Source organism: Medicago sativa, chromosome 8 (assembly GCF_051527215.1).
Source record: "Medicago sativa cultivar Bolivia chromosome 8, Bolivia_mono, whole genome shotgun sequence".
NCBI classification, from domain to species: domain Eukaryota; kingdom Viridiplantae; phylum Streptophyta; class Magnoliopsida; order Fabales; family Fabaceae; genus Medicago; species Medicago sativa.
The window spans coordinates 92,588,269-92,611,476 of record NC_140756.1 but is presented as its reverse complement, the minus strand read 5'-3'; the positions used below and the strand labels follow the sequence as shown (position 1 = coordinate 92,611,476).

General features: G+C 30.2%; 1 protein-coding gene and 1 pseudogene across 1 annotated transcript; both read right to left on the bottom strand.

The window, feature by feature from the left end:
• Positions 1 to 1,308: 1,308 nt before the first annotated feature.
• LOC146903375 (uncharacterized) lies at positions 1,309 to 2,572 on the bottom strand. Its single transcript, XM_085732949.1, has 2 exons — positions 2,347 to 2,572; positions 1,309 to 1,861 (listed from the first exon to the last, which is right to left on the bottom strand). The coding sequence occupies exons 1-2, from the start codon at positions 2,467 to 2,469 to the stop codon at positions 1,631 to 1,633; spliced, it is 354 nt and encodes a 117-aa protein (XP_085589075.1). The 5' UTR covers positions 2,470 to 2,572; the 3' UTR covers positions 1,309 to 1,630.
• A 4,437-nt stretch (positions 2,573 to 7,009) lies between these two features.
• LOC146903374 (hypothetical protein At1g04090-like) lies at positions 7,010 to 11,100 on the bottom strand (annotated as a pseudogene).
• Positions 11,101 to 23,208: the final 12,108 nt, after the last annotated feature.

Here is a 23,208-nt window from a genome sequence, read left to right as displayed (position 1 = left end):
AAAATCTAATTTTCTCAAATTCATTTCTGGACTATAAATATTATGAAACAACAATTGAAACAAGACGACATAAGGTTCTAATTAAACACCACTTGTGACAATATTTCATTACAATTAGAAGGTTTAATCTAGAGGTTATTGGACATAGATTGGATGCATATGCTTGGGACAACTTGCTGGCTTCAACTTGATCTCCTGGACTTATGATTTTGCGTGAGGCATAAAAACTAAAACCAGCATTCCAATTTGAAGCAAACAAACTATTTTTAGGCACAAACATGAAAAAATCACCTTATGTAGTTGCTGGAGTCAGAGGGAGCAGGCACCATCTTACTTCGTGTCTACATCGAAACAAATAGTAACAATCCATGCCATGACTAGCAGTGGTAAAATGCAGACCATGACAATTGTTACGCTATCTACACGAATTTCTTCGATGCTGATGATGTTAACCAGGAAGAAAATAATTATAAACAAAGTAATACAAATTAGAAAAAACTTTCCCATTCTTTTTTAGTGTGAATGAAGTATTTGTGAATGGAATGAAGATTGTGTGGAGAGGATGGCGTTTTTTATAGACTGCATTGTGCACAGTACATGCTATTGTTCTGTTGCTTCACATGGTGGTGTTATTGTTTGATGACTGTTCGTGTTATTATGCTATGGTCCTTGGTCAAATTTGCAGCAACTATAGGTGTGCTTTTGCCAGGCTTTTTTTCCAGCTTTGGCTTCTTTTTGCTTTCCTTGCTGTTGGCCACTAGGAGGTTATGTAGTGGGGAAAATTTCCAATTTATGTGTTAAATTTGTATGGTTCCATTGGCATAGTATTCCCAAATATGTGGTGGAAAATTCTTGGTGGTTTTGTTCCGCTGTTTGTATTTGTGTAGGGCCCGTGTGATGCAATAGCCTTTCGTTGGTCGTAATATTTAATTTTTGATCATGATCAAATTTTTGTGTCTCGGTGTTCTGCACATCGTTCAGTGTGTGGCGTGTCATTCGTATGACTCACGATGTCCACTTTGAAACATACTGGTGTGGGTGCGTGTGACGTTTGTTTTATGGTAACCGTTGTGAGCGCAAGGTATGCTGTTGATGCCCTGATGTGCATTGTTGATTTCTATCTTATTTCGTCCCAGTAATATTTTGTGGTTCGTAGCTGTCGGTAATGCCACCCGTGCGGAGCGCGGGTTACACACTAGTTACAAGGACATAGGAAACTAGTGAAAACAAATAAATATCTAGCCATAAGCATACAGTACGAATTGATTTGATGTTTCTCTGAACTTCCATCTTACCAAACACATATAGTTGTAGAAATTAAGTGGATAAGATAAGCTTATATTACAATTAAGTGGATTCATCATCATGTATATTACAATACAATTAGATAAAAAAAACTTATCAAACTTATTATCAAACTATAGATAAAAATTTTCCCACACGGTGATGGGTTACAGAATAAACCTTGCAGGGACCCTTCCTATAATAAGACTAATAATACTGGCATTCCCATGTACATAATGACCTATGTATATATAAATCCTTGAAATTAACCATCTATAGAATTATTCATATCTGGCAAAGTAACTAATGATCAGTAGAAAATTATGCGGTTCTGAAGAAGGATTCCTCAACCATTATTTATAGGTTTAAAAGAATTTTGAGAAACCGTTCTTGTTGTATCTTGAGACTGTTTTTGACATTTTGCATATGAAGAAGATCTTCCTTTTCTGTGCTTCCTTCTTGGTTGTGTTGTTGACTGTGGGATAAACACACCTGTCCCTTTGCTTTGTCTTCTCAAAGCCATTTGCTCGTACAGGTAATTTGACTGTGGAGGAGGATGGATTGCTCCAGAGAAAGACTGAAAATTTGTTTAAGAATATTCATCAAGATTATAATTTATTTTTAAGAATTCATGAAGATTATAATTATCATTAGCATAATGAATAAAACTACTGTTTGATCAATTCCATAATTCCATTAATTATTGGAAATTATTTAGTGTGAATATATGCGGGATTTGAATTTTGTATTCACATTTAGACCGTCGGATCAAGATCAGACAATTCATGTTCTAACTTTGTATTTTAGACTCGAGTTAGAAAGTGAGTGAGTTGTAATATATATTATTCATGAGTTTTGGGACAACAATGTCTAGTGGCATTTAACAGTTTTCTTATCAAAACTCCACAATTCGACAAGATAAGACAGTTCACGTTCCAACTTTGTATTTTAGACTCAATTTAATAAAGTTAGAAAGTCTGAGTTCAATTTGTCTGTCCAAATTGTGTAACTACGTTAAATACATGATTATGTAGCGTATCAAAAGAGATGTGAGTGAAAAACCTGAAGAGAGTGTGGACGATGAGAAGGAAGAGGATCTTCATCTTCATCCATAATTAAGAGTGAAATTTGCTTGCTTAAGTCTGCAAAATATAAATCATCTTCAAGTTCAACAGCAACCTCCATATTTGTGTATAATCGTATTCTCTACCTTGGCATGAAACCAAGTATATTCTATTTATAGTTATAACATGCTAATCTCTTTTCTCAACTTTGATGTTTTTTTTTTCTCATGTTGTCCCAAAGATATACGATATATATAGCTTTGATAACAAAAGGAGGAATTATTAAGGTTAACAATAAAGGTGAGTTGAAATGTATGGAGTGGGCATGCATGTGAGTTGGTGGGTCATATGGTACCAATGGGACCCACAAATTCTCCCACTAACTAGCTAGGAATCATGTTTGTGAATGAATATGTTATCTATCTAGTTGAGTAAAAGAGATGAGGACAGCAAGGAACAACTATTTCCTGATATCTAATCCAAAGATAGATTCAATCTTGAGAATATACAATACTTGGTTGTGAATTGTTTATGAGTTATTGCTCATCATATTCATACCCCTGGCCCTTGCATAGGTGACAATTAATTTTTGTCTCAATGTTCTTATCTGTTTTTGTATCCTCTAGCGGTTAAGATTAAACCACCGAGACAAGTCCTATTAGACCATCTCCAATGGCTTGTTGAATGGCAAGTTTCATCTATTGAAACCATTGGAGAAGCATTATTGAAGATGAGGTGGAGGAGAGAGCTGATGAAAGTATTCAATAGGTTGAAAACGGTCCCGCAGAGCCACGCGTTACATTCTCATTGTTTGAAAAATGGCGCGTGCATTACACGCGCCGACAGGGCGCGTAAACCGTCAGAGGACGCGGAGAGAGAAAACTTTGTGGGGATAGGAGGGACACGTGTTGCAACGCAATTGGCAGTTTCGAATTTTATTTTCTTAATACTTTGAGCTCAATTATTTCGTTGCAAATAATTTTTTTATTTTTTTATTTTTTTACTAAAATTCATAATTTTTTTTCTCTATAAATAGAGACTTGGATCATTTGATTTGGACACAGAAAAAAAAAACCAAGTTTTTTACTCTCTTAATCTTATTATTAGCTTTTCTTTTTAAGTTTTAGTTTTACTTAGTGAAATGGATCCCAATAATAATCAACTCAACACCCAAAGTTCTTTTGATTGCCCATTTAGCTACAAAAATCCCAACAATTATCAACACTTAAATCAATTTCCTAACCAAAAATTAAATAAGAATAAGAATAAGAAATAAAAAGTGGTGGGGTAGGGTGTTGAATGAAAACCATTGGAGAGGTAAAAATTGAATGTGTGTTGAATTAAGAGAGAGAAAATGATGTGGAGTATTGGAAATTGAAAAAGTGGGTGTTGAAGGGTGTTGAATGGAAATGACCATTGTACATGGTCTTATGTGTTACGGTCAGTGGATATTCATGTTGTACAACTTGTTGTGGGACCCTAATATAGTATCAAAAAGTATTTGGTACTACCTTTTTAGAGTAATTTAATTCAAGAACAACAATGATTCTCTTCAATTAGTCAATTAGTAGTGGTGTAGAAAAGGCAGAAAGAAAAAGAAGAGGAAGACGAAAGAAATTAATGAGATGTGATTGGTGATGAGTGATAAGATGAATAAGAAACGGATGGCATATAAAAGTGAGAAAAATATCATAATGCAAAATCCAACCGATGAAACGATGATTCTTGTGGTTAAGTAGATTAATAATTTAGGTTTAATTACACTTTTGGCCTCTTAAGTATCCAAAAGTTGCGATTTTGGCCCCCTAAAAAAAATATCTCTTTTTTGGCCCCTTAAATTCACTTTTGGTTGCAATTTTGGCCCCCTAGTCCAATTTTGACCCAGTCAACGCTGACGTGGACGCATTTTTGTATTTTTTAATAAATTTTTTTATTTTGTAATTAAAAAATAAATAAAAATTCTGGAAAAATGGAAAATTAATAAAAAAATTGATTTTTTTTTTAAAAATTCTGGAAAATTGAAAAATTAATAAAAAAATTGAAAAAAATATTAAAAAATTCTGGAAAAATTAATAAAAATGAAAAATAATTGAAAAAAATACGGAAAAAATTTAAAAATTCAGGAAAAATTAATAAAAATAAAAAATGATTAAAAAATTGAAAATTCATTAGTATTAAAAAAATTTAAAAATTGAAAAAAATTTAAAAATTTCGAAAATATATGAAAAATTTGAAAACGGAATTCTGGAAAATTGAAAATTCTGGAAAATATTTAAAAAATTTCGAAATTTTCATTAGTATTTTTTCCGGGAATTTTTGTGTATTTATAAACCGGAATACACATAATTTTTTGTGTATTTACAAACCAGAATACACATAATATTTTGTAAACCGGAACACACATAATGAAAATTTCCCGGAAAAAATACTAATGAAAATTTAGAAGTTTCGAAAAATACACTGAAAAAACTTAAGCTCGACATATATACTAATGAAAATTTCGAAATTTCGAGAAATACTAATGAAAATTTCAAAAATTTCATTTTTTTAAAAATGATTAATCTTTTTAATTTTTTCGAAAATTTCGAATTTTTTTAAATATTTTCCAGAATTTTTATTTTTCATTAAAATTCTAATTAGAATTTTAATTAAAATTTCGAAAATTTCTTTTTTCCAGAATTTCGAAATTTTATTTTATTTTTTTAATCATTTTTTATTAATTTTTCAATTTTCCAGAATTTTTTATTTTTTTTCAATTTTTTTATTAATTTTTCAATTTTCAAGAATTTTATAATATTTTTTTTCAATTTTTTATTAATTTTCGGATTTTTTTTCAATTTTTTTGTAATTAAAAAAACATTTTTATTTCTGTAATAAAAAAACATTTTTTTAATTACAAAAATATTTTTTTTATTTTTTATAAATTAAAAAAATAAAATAAAATAAAAAAATTTACACACGTGGCGCCCATGTGTCTGTTGACTGGGTCAAAATTGGCTTGGGGGGCCAAAATTGCAACCAAAAGTGAACTTAAGGGGTCAAAAAAGAGATATTTTTTTTAGGGGGCCAAAATCGCAACTTTTGGATACTTAGGGGGCCAAAAGTGTAATTAAGCCAATAATTTATGGTACTAACTTATAACCTTGTTTCATTAAATGAAAAGTGTTTGATAAACAAACTTATCTTGTTGGCTTATAACTTTTCTTGATGTTATTTATTTTAAGTAACGTTTGAATTTGTAGCTTATAACTTTTTTTTACATTTTCTTTCATTCTTAATCTTATTATATTTTATTATTTTTAGTTATCCTATTTAAAAATGCACTGGCGAATCATTCAAAATTGCACAACAATTTTGATCTTGGTTTAGAGGGTTAAATAGTTCAACTGATTTGAGTTAAGAAAAACAGAGGTTAAAATCCAGACAAAACATTGATCTAACAAACTAACTACTAACATCTATCATTCAAAAAAGTTTTGATGGCCCACAAATATACTCGGCCAAGGTATAAAACCATAATTTCAATGCAATAGGAACAAAGCTACAAGCTTTAGAAAATTCACGGTAAACAACCCTTGGAGCGCAAGAAAATGTCTCTTAGTGGAGTAGCCAAACGCATTTGAGCTTCAGACTTAGAATCCATTTTAGTTGGATAATCATCACAAAGTATGATGGAGATAAATTGACCTTGACCTCTCAAAATATTAAAAAATGTCATGAACAAGAGGAGCGTAAGGATTAAATAAAAGAGGATCGCTCAAGAAAATTGAATAAACATCAAGGAATCAAATTCAACAATCTCATCATCTCTATATTCTTCACTTCAAGCCATCTCAAAACCATTCAAAATTGCCACAATTTTTGCAAACACATTGGAGGCAACATCAAAAGATCAGCCAAACTTACGTGTATTTCTTTAAGCAAGATTTATAGTGCAAAAACATCACATGACAATTTTAACATATCTCAACTATGTTGACACCTCAAAAGTATATTAAATATCATTTGCAGCACCCTAATAAATTTATTATAATAAAAGAAAATGATGAAACAAACACTTCGAGAATTGGATCAATACCTGAGATAACAATCAAGTAATTATACAACAATTGTCTCTGTTGTTGTGCCTTAAAATCTCATCAAAGAGGAGATTGGAAAGTTGGAAGATTGGTTAGCCTCTACCCTCCCCCAGGCGGGTGGACTTTCGTGTTTCAAGGCTTTTCACCATTGTCTTGTTCATGAGGCAAATAGATGCAACATGCAATGGACGCGAGGGGCCAAGGGCAAGCCCGAGGCGTCTATCTTGGTTTTTGAGTTATATTTAAGCATTGTTCATTACATTTGTTTTGTTTTGTAATCTTGGGATACCAAAAGAGGAGAATTTTAAGGGTTGAAGATTAAGTGCTTTTGGTTGAGATTCTTGGTTGAGAAACACACTTGAAACATCTTTTGGATAGTGAGATTTCGCTAAAGGGAGGATCTAAGGTTTCTCTTGATTTCTCTATGTTTACTCTTTCATGCAATTTTGTCCTCCATATCATTCATTGTTTTACAAAGAAGTTTTACAATTTTACCAACATTATTCTCAAGCAACTTTGAAGTTTAACAAATTAATATAAATTGGTCAAAAAAAGAAAAACAGATCAATATAACTGAAAAAATGTCTACATAAGTCAAAGTTCGTCACCATTCCAATTTTTCTTTTCCTTTGGACCTGTTGGTCCTTCCTCTTGCAACATTTCTTTTGGTAAACCCCTAATAACTTTTTCAAAAACATGTTTTAGCTTCCCTAGAAACAACTTCTTCAATTTTCTCAATTCATCATCTAACTTATAGTCAACATGTGGGCCCCATGTCCTATAAAAGTTCAACCATGCTGGCTCTTTAACTTTACCCCTCAAATACTCTGCAGAAACCAATACATATTTCCCCATATCCATAACTTTGTTACTTTTTTCAGTATCATCTCTTGCACCTATTCCTTTTTTCCCTAGTAGAACAAGGCCAGCATGTGGATATGTTGAATGGCCATGCAATGAAGCATGAACAACAGGTCTTTTTGTTGGAAAATCAAAATTGCTAGTATCATTTTGGAATTCAAGTTGAGAGGAATCAATCCATGAACCTGTCTTATGATGTGAGAAATAGACTTTCCATAATTTACCATCCAAATTACTTACCCTTAATGTCACATGCTCCCAGTCACCAACATGTTCACCTATTCTCTCTAATTTAACATTTATAAACCCTATTTTTAACCTTCCAGGTCCATTGAAAGGGTAAAAAGTCCACATTGCAAAATCAGTGAAGGTTCCTCCAAACATTGGTTTCACATGTACATAAGATTCTGCACTTTCTAAATTACCTTGTTTGACCCTATCTTTGTTTGTATGATCAGCTGGTAGGTCTATCCAATAGGCGCGGTCATGTTTAGGATTAGGACCCTGAGGAAGGTTAGTACCATTTTGTGCTATTGGTCTAGGATTTGACTCGTGACCTTTCTTGTATAGTAATGCTCCATTGGAGAAAAACCAATTGACTGATGAAGGTAAGTATTTTTCATCAGGATGTAGGTATAGAAATGGAGAGTAAACTTTGAGTATTGCTTTAATTTGTTGTAGATTAGGCATGATCTTTGAAATGGAATTAAGGTTTTTCAAACATGAAATAGATGGAGGGTTAGTAAGTCTACCATTTTGTGCAACAAAAGTGCCTACATGAATGCCTCGAGCTTGAGTTCCTCTACTTATTGGTCTAACGTCATAGAAATTGAAGTCTCCGGATTCCCAAATCGACGAAGAAATTTCGCATTTCTCTGTGAGGTCTGATCTAACACACATGATTTTGTCAAGGGGAGGTTTGTCTCGTGTTTTAGTGACGACATGGCCTAAAGCACGGTAGCCATTTGGAGCTACTGGTAGCCAAATATACAAAGGCAAAATTTGAGTAGCTGAATAGGATTTAGCTTTCAATACAAATGTGTAATCAATTGGTGGCTTTAATGTGCTCTTTGTGGTGCTTGAAGAAACATCTTTTGCCACAAGAACATACCCAAAAAGAGGTTTGTTGTTGGGTTGGCAGTAGCTTCCTAACATAGAGAATCCTTGAGGTATTCCTGTTGGTTCGAACACTGAGGCTCCTTTATCATCCGGTCCACCATCAATGGCTCCCCAAATTTTGTTAAACGTTGATACTGTAGACACTTGGAGCCCACCTAGATCGAGGACTCCTCTCGCGAAACCATTACCTGTATGTTGCAATTCAATGGTTGTTATAATCAGAGTCTGCACTGCATACACTATAATATATCATAAAAGGAGAGAAAAATGGAAATCAAATGATGGATACCTTTTGGCCAAGAAGTAGTTGCAGTTGGAAGCTTGAATACGGTATCAATGGGGCGGGAGTGACTTCGCCTTTTCTTAAAGATATTTTTACGCTCTGCATAATAAACATGAACATGTGGTAAGACAATTACACAATGTGTTAATGCAAATATAATAAGGTCATTTTACAATTTGAAGTATATATTCATATTAGATTTAACTCTTCTTAACAAAATCGATTTGTAAAGCCGAGAGTATTTTTCTCTAGAAACGTATGGCAAACCTTATATATTTTCAATGTGCGACTTAGATTGCTCACAATAATAGTAATAGAAGTTTCTGCTAGAACTACTAGTTTGGCTACATAAATAAGCTTCTAAGCATTATTGAACTTCAGTTATACACCAACCTGATCATTTAAGAACTTGGCATGTTTACCTTACATCACTTTTCATAAAGGGAGATGTAAATTTCTGGATGTGAATCTTGTGTGCGAAACTTATTTGTCTATGAGACACATTAACATATTCTTACATGGAGTATCTTGTGTGCACAACAGGGAACTCAGTCTGTTACGTGTTATCAATTGCACACAAATAGTAAAATAAAAACTTACAACAATATCACCTAGTATTTTCGGACGGGTCTGTAAAAGTAATCGTAAAAGGTATAAGTAACTTTATCCTACAAAATACTTTACCCTAAAAATAGTATTGTACACCTTTTTTTACCTCACTTTTTTCTTATATATAAGATAAGAGAGAATAAGCGTCATACGATAACATCATATCTTCGTTCAGGTTGGTTTCATTTTCCTTAATATTTAAAATGATAATAATGTAATACAATGTTAAAACCTTAAAAGCTTATAGTTAGATTATGTTAGCAATCTTTTTATTAAAATTACAAAAACAAACTTAAAAGTATCTTTTATTAGTAATTTTGATTTTTAGATGTGTCTTTAGTTAGTTAATAGGCATTTTTTACTATGAAAATGTGTCTTTAATGGCCATTTATTTTTTTGTCGCAAACTTAAATGTGTCTATTCTAATCATTATATCCTGGTAATTTGATTTATACAACTTTTTTTTTGTGGTGGCCGGGGTTTGAACCCTGAACCTTACATATATTATGCATTGTTCATGCTATTTTGATAAATTCAAATATTTTAGTGATAACACATAGCACATTAATAGATTGAAATGACTATTTTTTAAATTTTTAAATGCCATTCAATATTTCTGCATGAAATCCCTACGGTGAGAGAGAGAATTGGGGGTTTATTCTTTGAAAAATGCTTGGCAAACGGTCACACAACATTGCCGGGTGAAGTTTTTTTTACAAAACTATCAACAACTTTTAAATTGTTTTTTTAGGGAACTTCTAAATAGCTTGATTACTATATTTAGAAAATACAGTGCCGTAATTGGATTTCAACTGAAAAATTGTCCCACGGCTTGGATCTAAGTTGGGGTTTTTTTCCACTTGGTTACAACTAGGTGATTAAAGTAAATAAAAGCACTCAGCCTCATTAGGGGAATTTCCTCATTAGGTGGGATATAGTATATCTCAAATCACACATGGACTAAACAATTGAAACTTGGAATATCAAAAAACTATGGTTACTCTTTTTTAGAAGAAAAAGAATAATCACATTTAAAAATATTCTATTTATTTGTTACAACTTTTGGAAGGAAAAAAAAAATAAGAAAACAATTTAAATGAAATTACCGTCAAAAGTTTGAAGTAATTTTATAATAAAAAGATCACTTTTATATAATTTCATTCAAACAAACAAAATCATTATTCAGGTCCAATGGATTTGTCAACAAAAAAAAGGTCCAATGGTTGTTTGTCAAAAATGATTCTACTTTTTTTTATCTATATTAAACAAACTATAAATCACTTTTATAATAAAATTATCACTTTTGTAAAAATCAAATAAAAAAAATCACTTTTACTATAATAAACAAACACAAATTAGATTCTAATTTTTTATACAATTTATAAATTATAGAATATCAAAATCATTTTTTCTTATCCTTAACAAACGCACCTTAACTAATAATGTTTTGCGCTTTCATTGGTGTCATGCTTCTCTTCTATATGTTTTCATGTTTAAAAAGATAGAATATTGTTGGCCGCTGAATTAATTAGATCTAATGATTGAGATTTGGTGTCAATGAATCATATACACATATTTGTTCTAATGTTAACCAAAAAGAACAAACACAGGAATCTCCAATGAAGCATTAAGCAAACTAAATAATGCAAAAAATAAAAAATGAAGAACTAAGAAAAGTAAAGTAACAATGGCATAGAAGAAAAATACCTGGAATTTGACCCATTTGTGCAGCTGCTCTAGGAACTTCCATTGCCATGAGAAGCACAACACAAACAAAAAGAATCCCCCCATTCACAACCATTTTTATAATCCCTTTCTTCCACAATTCAAACTCTATTTTATTTGAAAGATACTAACACTTTTGCTTATTGAATTTAGGAGAAGAAACACACACAAATTTGATACTGCACAAATACTCACATCTTCCCTATAAATAAATATATTAAATTCTCTCAAAAAAAAAATATTTAATATATACTATATATAAAGTGGTCTGTGTTGAATATTTTTAATTGAGTTACCATATATATTTTTGAAAAGGTATTTTAGCTCAATTCTCATTTCCCACTTTTGGTATTTGGTGATTCATAATCTGTTTCTTCCTATGATTTCTCCTATTCTTGAATTGAATTACTTTTTAGTTTTTTCTTGTATATCTTACTGTTCCTTTGATTGAGGTTGAGTCACGGAGAAAGGTAAATAATGGGAAGAAATGTATTAATTATTAAGAGTGAAAGAAAAACATGGGAGAATGGACAATATAAATTAAAAAATAAAATAAAAAATAATGTAATGGAAGATATGAGGAAAACTAAGCCACACTGCACCAAAAGAGACCAAGCCAACTTAAATGGTTCATAAAATGAACCATAAATTAAAAAAAGTTATATACATACTGTTCAATAAACTAAATATTTTTTTACGCAATTAACTATACTTAATTTTTTTAAGCCTTATAAAACATAATAATAATGATTTATTAAAAAAAAACATAATAATAACCACATCAACTTCCATTTCATGTAATCACATAATCAATCTACAATTAACTGAACTTAATAAAAAAATATTGATTTGAGCTTTTTCAAAAATGTTTATTCCGTGTTACCGTGTATCATCATCATACTATAATACCCATTATTATTATTATTATTAATTAACGCGTCTTAGATATAAGCTGAAAATCATCATCAATCATTGAATTATCCCGCCAAACTCAATTATGCTCTTAATGGTCTTGAAATTATTTTATATGAAAACATTCATTCCCTTTTATGTTTGAAATTAATTGGGTTAAATATGTCTTTGGTCCCTACATTTTACCCCCCTTTGAAGAATAGTCCCTACATTTCAATAAATGTTTTTAAAATCCCCACATTTTAACTCCGTTAGTAAAAATAGTCCTCGCTGTTAAATTGTTAACGAGAAGCTGACGTGGCAGTGGGAGTGGGCCCCAATTTATTATGATATAGCCAAAAATCAGATTTATTGAAATGATTAGTGTTAATGTGTAGTTAAATTAATTGATTAACAACAAAATACAATTAAAATAAGAATTTTTCAGCAGCTTTTTAAGAAAAACAACACAGCAACAATTTCATTTTAGAATCAAGAACAAGAATACAAGAACAGCAATAATAACACAACAAAACAACAAGAACAACACAACAACAAATTCTTCATCTTCTTCATGTTCATCTTGATAATCAACACAAGAACAACAACACAGCAGCAACAACACAACAATGATAACAACACATCAACAACAAACATTCATAAAGCAACATCATCTTCATAGGTTGTTCATAAACCAAATTTGGGTTAACCAGATTCAACATCATCTTCATATCATAAAAAAAAAATCAGAAATAAAAAATTGGGTTAACCCATATTAATTATCATCATCATCGTTTTGTCTCCCTCACTTTCTCTCTTCTAGTACACTCGTTCCCTTCCTTCCTCCATGATTTCCCCCAAATATTCAGTACCAAATTGACAAAGCATGATATTCAAAATTTGATCTAGTAACAACAACTGTGATGCTCTTTATATGATTATGAATGAAATGAAACAAAAATAAACATTGATAAATGTTTGATTGTGGTGGTGTAGGGTTAATGAATTTGTCTTTGTTATTGTTGTTAGAAAGAACAAAGAGAGAAGAGAGGGAGGAAGTGAATAGAAGGATTAGAGAGAAGAGAGAAGAAAATGGTGAAAGTAGAGGAGGGAGGAAGAGAACTGAAGGGTTTAGAAGAGAGAAGAGTAAGAGTTTTTGGGAAACAAGAGAGATCGCAAAAGAAGGAAGGAGGGGAAATTTGGATCCATGGGTCGGGTCTTATTTGACCCATTTTGTTAGCCCAACCCATTAAAAAGTTATAAAAAAAAAATTTGCCACGTCACCATTCCGTTTGGGGATTAGGTAGAAATTGACGGCAGGGACTATTTGTACTAACAGAGTAAAAATGTGGGGATTTTAAAAACATTTATTGAAATGTAAGGACTATTCTTCAAAGGGGGACAAAATGTAGGGACCAAAAATATATTTAACCCAAATTAATTTAATGTGATGTGATGTGATACACACGCAGTCGCCAGCAATGTCGTAGTACTAATACTAGATGATGAATGCTAAATTTGTGCCACCGGTTTTGTAATTAATTAAATTAAGGTAAATTATTAAATACTAGTATGTGGACCCGTGCCAAGCACGGGCTAGAATATTGTCATACTCAAGGTAGAGAATATTGTGATTTATCAAGTGTCACCTAAAGTTCAACAATGGATAAAAGAGTGGAATTCGAACCAAAATCAAGCGAAAAAAACTCATACCTAAACCTTAAAATTTTGGATAAGACGGTGCATCATTCTCACTTGTGTGTTTTCTCTTTCTTCAACGTGTCGATCCACAACAGTGTCGACTCCTCAAGAAGGCCCAACAGTTGTATCATATTCCAGTTCAACATTGTGGGGGAGCAGGAGTGGTTCTTGGTGGTGGACCACACACGCGGTGAGTTCAACACTTAGCGGAGAGATGTTAATGTGTCGAGTTAAAATTTTAAATTGGATGCAAGATTAGATGTTGAGCATTATATAAGTGAGATGACCCATATATCTTTTAAGACTTTGAAAATGAGATGATCTATATACCTAATGTTTTAAGACTGTGAATAATGATGTAATGGCTATCTCACTTATGTGGTTACTCTTAACCGAATTTGATGATGCAATTCAATGTACGCTCCCACATAAATCTCAATATTATGATGATTTATATGGTTAGTTTTTAGGTATCATTAGTTTAATTTTCTCTTAAATTTTAGTTTTTGGATATCATTCATTTTAATTCAACTTATATTATTTTGAATTCTTTTACCGTCGATCTTTGGTAGGATCAGACAATGAAAAAATATATATGTGTTTTGCTAAGTTGACAAAATATATGATTATTATCCTTAAAAAATACATAGTTATTAGACATTTTAAATTGATCTAGCATTTTCTAAGGGGGATGTATTGGATTAGGATTCTAAGGGATTTTAAAAGACTTTTTAATTATGAAAAAGTCTTGTGGTATTCAATCAAAACTCTTTGCAATTTAAAAAAAGTCTTGTGGTATTCAATCAAGATTCTTTATCATTTTAAAAAATTCTTGAGGTATTCAATCAAGACTTTTCATCACTTAAAAAAAGTCTCATGGTATTCAAAATCATTCAAATTTCAAAGGATTGTTTAATAAATTAGATTTTGGTGGATTTTGTGAGATTGTCTAGTGAAATTTTAACAAAAAAAAGTCTTTCATGAAGACATAAGATTTCTTGGGATTGTTTTTCTTTAAAAGTTTTTACTATCTCTTTCTTATCTCTTCTTCCTTCTCTCTTCTCCCTTCCCTCTCTCCTCTCTTTTCTCCCTCCTCTCTCTCTCCCTTCTCTCTTCGTCTCTCTCTCCCTTCACTCTCTCTCTCTCCCCCTTGTCTCTCTCTCTCTCTCTCTCTCTCTCTCTCTCTCTCTCTCTCTCCTCCCTCTATCTCCTCTCTTTTCTCCCTTCTCTTCCTCCTCTCCCCCCTCTCTATCTCTCATAAAAATAAAATAAAAAATAAGAGTATGTATTCAAAATATTATGATAGAGAGTGTGTTGTAATCATTTCTTTTCAACGAGTCCTTAAAATTCAAAAAATCTTTTGAAATCTTATAAATTCATAAAATCCTTTAAAATCTTATGATGTAAATCCATTGAAATCCAAATTGAAAATCCTGATTGTCTTTTAAAATCATGAAAGTCCTTCAAAATCTTATAAATCCTTCAAAATCCTAATCCAATACACCCCCCTAAATGACTATGATATTTTGGTAACATAATTACCCAATAATCCCCATTGATCCTTCAACAAATTCATAAAACTAACAGAAACTCATTATTCCATATACTATCATAGGTAAAATACACACCCCTTAAATTCTTCCCTTATCATTGATATCATGTTCAAATTACTTTTTCATTTTCTTTCTTTTTTTAATTTATTTTCTCTCTTTGCAAGAACAAATGGAACAAAAATATCCTTATATGTTGTAACCGTCACCAACCCATAATTTATCATGTTGTTTCATTGATCTTATTTGGCTATCTCATCTGATCACAGACACAAAGAGTCACACAATTAAGATAAGGGTTAAATATGTTTTTGGTCCCTATAAATATACCAACTTTTCGTTTTAGTCCTTCTAAAATTTTCCTTCAACTTTTAGTCCCTATAAAATTTTCAATCACTACTTTTGGTCCCTATTTTAAAGTTAATTTTTGTATTTTTTAATGAAATTGTGCAGAAATGTGTAGAATATTGTAAAAATATTTTCCAAAAAAAATTAGAATTTTTTAACAAAACTTAAATTAAATATGAATTTTTAACCATAAAAAATATAAAAATTCATATTAAATTCATGTTTTGTTAAAAAATTCTAAATTTTTTTGGGAGAGATTCTTATAATATTATGAATTTTTCTGCAAAATTTTATTGAAAAATATGAATTCTACATATAATTTTACTTTAAAATAGGGACCAAAAGTAGTGATTGAAAATTTTATAGGGACTAAAAGTTGAAGGAAAATTTTAGAGGGACTAAAATGAAAAGTTGGTATATTTATAGGGACCAAAAACATATTTAACCCTTAAGATAAAGATGTTAATATGTCATGTGTGAGTTAAACATCTACATTTGATGCAGTAGTAGAAATTGTGCAACATATAAGTGAGATTTCCAATACACTTAATGTCTTAATTTTTTGGGTGAATATATAATGTTAATTTCACTTGTGGGGTTTCTATTATTTAAGTGTGATGATCCATTTACTTAATATATGGATGTCATTTGCTAAAAAAAATATATTAAATATAAGTTTTTGGATGTCGTTCGCTTTCATGCAATTTTTTTATCCAACCTCCATGTTTTAAATATCTTCACTTTTGATATTTGGTGGGGTCTAACAATGAAAAATGTAGATATGTTATGCTGAATTGATAAAGTACATGCTAATTAGACATTTTTAAAATCAGTTATGCTATATAGTACGGAGCTTTGCATACGAAAAAAGACGAAACTCATAGGTGTTTCACGCTGGGAGAATTATAATTCCGTATTGGATGGAATAAAGGTAGTATGGGGGTAAAAAATTGGCTGCCACGTAATGCATTTTCTTCCCTTAGCTTTTCGTTCCGTACTAAGAAGCATTTCTCTTTTAAAATAACGTGGCATTTTTTAATTAAGTCTATTTTTTAATAAAATAATTAATCATAAATTTCCAACTCCTTCAACTAACTTACAAAATTATCAGTAACTCATTCTATTTTTGATACTTCCTTTTGCTCTTTTCATGAAGGATAGGAACATAAACCTACCTCTATCAAACCATCATTAACCCACATTTTTTTGACCATATTACGCCTCCGCTTGACCTTATTTGACTATGTCACCAAATCACAAACGTAGATAGTCTCACACTAAGAAAGATATGTTAAAAAAAATTACCAATGAAAAAGAAAAAATAAATTATATAGATTGATTAATTTGTTGATGCAAATTTTTGCAAAAGTAAAATTTTGCTGTAACTTGATAATTTTCCACATTTATAACTTTTTGTTGATCATCGCTCACTCGTTCCTGAAATCAACATCTTATTTGTTGTCTTTTGAGGCGAATTCCTAATTTCAAAAGACCTTTTATTTGTGAAAAAGAATCTAGAAGAAGTCAAATATACATGAAGGGATTATCATATAGGATTATAAAATTGACACACAACTTAACATTATCCGATAAATACAGCTTCTTTTAGACCAACTTACTTCGAATAAAAAGGAAATCCCAAAAAAAAAAGGTGGATTCAAAACCAAATCCATTAAGCTACTAATTTAAACTAAAAATATACACTATTAAACAAATTAAAAACAAAATATTTCAAAATCATCATTGTAACATCCCAGACTGCTTTTAGGATTGCCGACTAACCCCACAAACCAACACGAGTCTTTTCAGCGTGTTTTGTCCTCACTCGCACGCTTACCAGGAAACTTCCCGGTAGGTCACCCATCCCAAAATTGCTCCAAGTCAAGCACGCTTAACTGTGGAGTTCTTATGGAATGAGCTACCGAAAAGAAGATGTATCTTGTTGATATGGGTAGTACCTAACAATTCTTATAAGCCTTCCTTCAACCATGTAGTCCCATACCTACACGGCCTCCGGATCCCTCTCATTTCGATGTGATTCGGTTCCTTTTATTAACGTGGGGTCATCCTTATGGATAGTGCCCGTTCCAACTGGCAGGAACCTTTCGTATCCAACTGGCGGGATATCGAAAGCCACGTCGTGGGTGTTACAATCATACACATGGAAGTTAATAGTGAACTGAGAAAAAAAATTCAACCAATCCTATAATGAAGAACAAAACAGTTGGTTGGAAGTGTTATTTCCTATTAAAAATATATGTTGCTCCTTAACATGTAAAAGAGAACAATTGTTCAAGAAAACATGAACACTTAGTAATATTCTCCTTCTCATAAGGTGTGATTTTTATTTAAATTGATTGTGTAAAAAAAGGTATAGATAACGAAGAATAATCGAAAGAGATAAAAACATATGAGAATGAATCTCTTTTATTTTTTGGTAGAAGAATGAATCTCTTTTATATATATATATATATATATATATATAAAGAATAAATCAACATAAAAAAAAAGGTAAATATGACAACAAAATATATTTTAGAAAGAAAAAAAGGTATAGAAAGTAAATATGAATTTTTTTTGAATTTTGACTTGAATACATGTTAATGCTTTTTAATGACATCTATGAGAGAATTATTGTGTGAACATAAAGAATTAGACACTTCATTTGATATCACATACATAAAAAGAACAAAAATAATAGAAAAATAATAATTAAAGAATCATTAGTTTTTAAATGATTATGTTATAAGCATTGTTTGTGTGCGACCAATCGAAGTGTCTAAATCCTTGTGACCTTCCAAGAACTTTTTCATCAATGATACATTATAATGCTTTGAAAAAAAAGGAAGTAAAAGAAGTAGAAGAACAAATGCTAGAAAAAACAAATATTTATTCATATCCTTTAACCCAGACCTGAGGTAGAAATTTCTAATCGAAATTCATTCCATATTTGTGAATGTAAGACCATCCACAACAGAGCACCCAACATTGGGTGCTTAAATGGGTCCCCTATGTCCATATCACCAATTTTACGGTAATACTTAATAAGCACCAATTTTCTCCAACCTAGCACCTCAAGAGGAATTATTAAATAGACCCTTACAAATAACTCTATATCATTACATTTTTAACAAAATTTATTCATTTTACTAAGATTTATTAAATGGGACCCCATGAAAAATGAAGAGAGAGAGAGGGTGCTTCCATAACCACCCTCCTCCATAAGCACCCATATGTTTTTTTTTTGAAATTAAGCACCCATATGTTATACTCGACAATGAGGGTGTCTATTTAATGTGGTGCTAAATAGGTGAAGCACCCACCATTGTGGATGGTCTAAGAGCCTTCTACATGGATATGTATATTATCAAAAGATAGTAGAATAACCTTAAAAGAATTTATTGATGAAATGAATAATAAATTTACATGAATTTTGTAATAAAAAATGATGTATAGAGAAATATAATAGGCATTCAAATATTGCTTGTATAGTTGAAAAACAGTGTTAATTTCATCATTACTCGTATCAATCGTTTGTAGTCATTCTTCTTATGAAACAATTGAACATAGGGGAAAAACCAAAATAAATTGATTCAATACACACAAAAAGTAGAACGAAAAAAATAAGAGACACACACACACACACGGGCTTAAGAATCAAGCACAATATGAATCAAAACAAACATAAGAAGCTAATAAGTGGTTGAATCAGTTGCAGAGTGAACGCTGATAAGTGGCTGAATCTATCGTGTAGTGAATGATTCAACACTAAGAGAATAAGAAAAGTTATCAAAACATTTTCCAAGATTAAAAAAATATACTTAATAATGTGCAAGAAAAATAATTTTGCATATTTTATTTAATTCTGCATATGTCATGAATATAAAAATTGTTTTTATAAGTGTACTCCATGTTTTGTACCTATAAAAAAATTGTAAATTAAAAATAAAAATTCGTTGGATGTGTGTGAAGAGAGACTAAGTAAAGAAAAAGTACAGAAATAATTCGAGTAACGTGAGTATATATAGTGAAGACATGACTATAAATTTGAATACAAAATAGGTACCCAAAATCAATGCAAAATTATTGTCAGACGTTTTTATTTGCATTCAATACGTTTAATGTGAAAAGGGAAGACATTAAAAAAAATTGCATTGGATTCGACAACTTCTATAAAATATTAGTACCAAAGATATCATTACCAAAAAAGAAATAGACCACTAAAGCAATAGAGACATGAACAAATGGTAGCAATTAGAAAAAAACAATTGAAAGCAACTAATGATAGAAAGCAAGATTATGTGCAACGTGTAGTTTGAAACTCTTGTAAGTTAGATGTATATTATAAAATAGACGGCGTATACATTTAAGATCCACTTAGGTACATAAAATGGGATTTCTATTGTGGATCTTCTTTGTAAAATGTGTTCACTCCCCTAAAAAATTGTGTACACCATGAAAAAGTCCGAGATCGAATATCAATCATAACATCCGATGAAACAATTTTGACATTTTTATTATTTGAGTTAGGAATTTTTAGGACTAATTTTCTCAAACTATAAAATTGTTTTAAATATATATTATATATGTAAACTTAAATATATCTATTCACACTGGTTTTGTTTAAGAAGCAAAAACAGAAATTGAGACAACATGTACTTGGGAAACCGCCGTATAGAACCTGCTCAAGAGGTGCTTCATCTCCAAGTGTCCAATGATTGTCCTATATTGGAGTGCTTAAGGTATTGGCAACTCGGACACAGGAGTTGCTTTCCGTCTCATAAACCATTGTTAATTATTATTGCGGAATCTTTGATTTTCGCGGTGTCGAACAGGTTCCGATGTTTATTGATGATTTTGGTGGATTTGATGAAAATCAAAGCCATGTTGCTGGTGATGTTGACTTTTTGAAATTCCAGAGACTCGTGCTAAAAGTTTAACAGAAATTGTTGCCCTTTTATTTTTCATTCTCTTTTATTTTCAGCTTTTGAAGGTTTTGGCTTAGTCCCCCTCTTGTGTATATATTTTTCCCTTTTTTAATAATTTTTTTGAGTTTGGCGGCATAGGATACGGGATGCGAACCTAGTTGAGATGCCGTTGTTTTCTCTTGATATTTGTCCTTTCTCCCGGCTTACAAAAAAAAATACTTGAAAAATGTAAAGTTACTAAAATAGGCAATAAACCACCCAACTGGTAGGCACTATTGTTGGATGACAACTTTTTAATGTTCCAAACATACAACAATGTTTATAGTAACTACCATTCATGGAAATTAATCAAGCAAGTATTGACTTTTTTTTTTTACCGTGTATCCTTTAAGCGTAAATGGAGTCGAGTAAGACCACAATGAATGGAAAAGGTTTCTCTTAGGAGATTTAACATTGTTGTATATTTTAGGCTATATTTGAACATATGATTTTTGATGAAGCTTAAGAAAATCTCTTATCATCCCATCGAAATACCCTTGAATAACAGGTATAAATTTTTTATAATTGGAAATAAGTCAATCACAAATAAATTGTATAAAATTTTGAAAACTGTAAGGATGATTATAGACGGGTAACCAAACATGTCATTAAAAAATGAGTAAATTGTATAATATTTTGGAACCTACACATTTACCTATAGTAAAAAATGTCACGATCTATAAGTAATTGTATTTTGTTTTGGCACAATAAGCAAATGTATTTATTAGGGAAAAATATAAGCAAACATTATACTGTTGTCTTTTTTTTACAGAGAAAATCATACAAAAAAAAGTTATGTTTATACCGTATGAATTTACAAATTTAACATCAATTTTTTTTTTGGAAATAAATATAAGTGAATTGGATTCCTAGAACGCTTACAAAAGTAATTTTTAACCATCTGGATGAGTCAATTACTTACCAATTGAGTCAACTTTCATGGCTAAGAGATTATTTAACTTAGTAATTTCGATTTTTTTGGATTGATGAAAAAGAAATTACCTTAATATTCCCCTTAATGATTAGGTCCGTATACGTGCATTTTGAATAATTTTGATACACGTTATGAATTGATTTTAATTTTGAATGCTTATGATTCATGTTTTATTTTTACCGGAACTTATGATTCATGTTTTTAATTAGCGCATTAATAATTTGCGCTGAACAATTTGATTCAGTTTTGAGTAGAAAAAGTGTATAATATTTCATAAATGTTAAGATTGTCTTTTTTATGCAACATAAAGATTAAGAATTGATGGACATTTAAAATATATAATCTCATTGACAAATTTGAATGTGTGATGAAGAATACGTTTTGCTAAAGATAAAAAGAATAGGGGATAAAAAAAAAGATAAAAAGAATACCATTTGTGTTTAATGTGCGTATTAATGGTCATATTAATTTATGAATAAAAAAAATTTTACGTATGCAGTTAATTAGGGAGAAACAATACACATATACTTTTGCATATTTAGTTTCATTAAATTAAAAAAAAACATATTAAAAAATAAATGTGAAATTATGAAAAGGTAGCTTATGACCTTATGTTTACAAACAAATTAATAAATAAATTTAAAAACATATTTGAACAAAAAAAAATTAAAAACTTATTAATAAATAGATGAGAAACTTCCTTAAAAAAAAATGAGAAACTTATGACCTTATGTTTACAAACATTGATTACAGATTTTATTTTGAACAAATACATTAATGATTTTTTATTATGATATTTCTAAATATAAATCAATATAAAAGTGTTAACTTCAATCAAAAACACACATGTGACCAAAAAAGGCAATATACATAAGTTTTACATTAAAGATTTTTTATTATGATATTTCTAAATATAAATCAATATAAAAGTGTTAACTTCAATCAAAAACACATATGTGACCAAAAAAAGGCAATATACATAAGTTTTTTTTTGTGTAAAAATATAATAAAATTTAGATAATATATATTTTTCAAATTGTTTTGTAATTATATAAGTTCCTCTTTTAAACAATATCATCATTCAATTTGTAAAATAATAATTCGAGTAATATGATAAAACAATATTGAAATCAAATAAACAAATAAACTAAATTGACCACAGAAGTATATAAGGTAAATATTTATTTTAAGGTAAGCATTTTTTAAAATAAACAAATATATTAAATTGATTAAATAATAAATAATAATACAAAACATTATGTACAAAAGAGTTTTGATGTTTATAAAGATGACACTCATTTCTCTAACATGATATGAAAAAACAAAGTGTATCTAACACATTAAAAAAGAACAAAATATAGCTACAAACTACAACATGTAAAGCAAACAAATGAATTGGATCCTTCAAAATAATGAATTGGTTGAATATGAAAATAGATGACAACTAAAATACAAATGTATAATCTTCCATTACAGTGTCGTTAATCTTCTCATCCTAACTCTGTATCTTATCATACTATGAGAGTTCTCTAACAGTGACATGGATTTTCTCAAAAAAATAAATAAAACACAATAGTTAGAAAAATAGTTATAATCATTAAGACACAAAAAAACACAACAATACGGAAACTACTATAATTACGATTATTACTAAAGATCATATTTTTTCAAAAATAAATAAATTGCATAAACAATCAAATATTGTTTGGCAAACAAAATATTTCTCATTCACACAAAAAAAAAATTAGCAACCAACGATTGACAAAAAAAAAAAGAAGCAAAGAAACTAATAA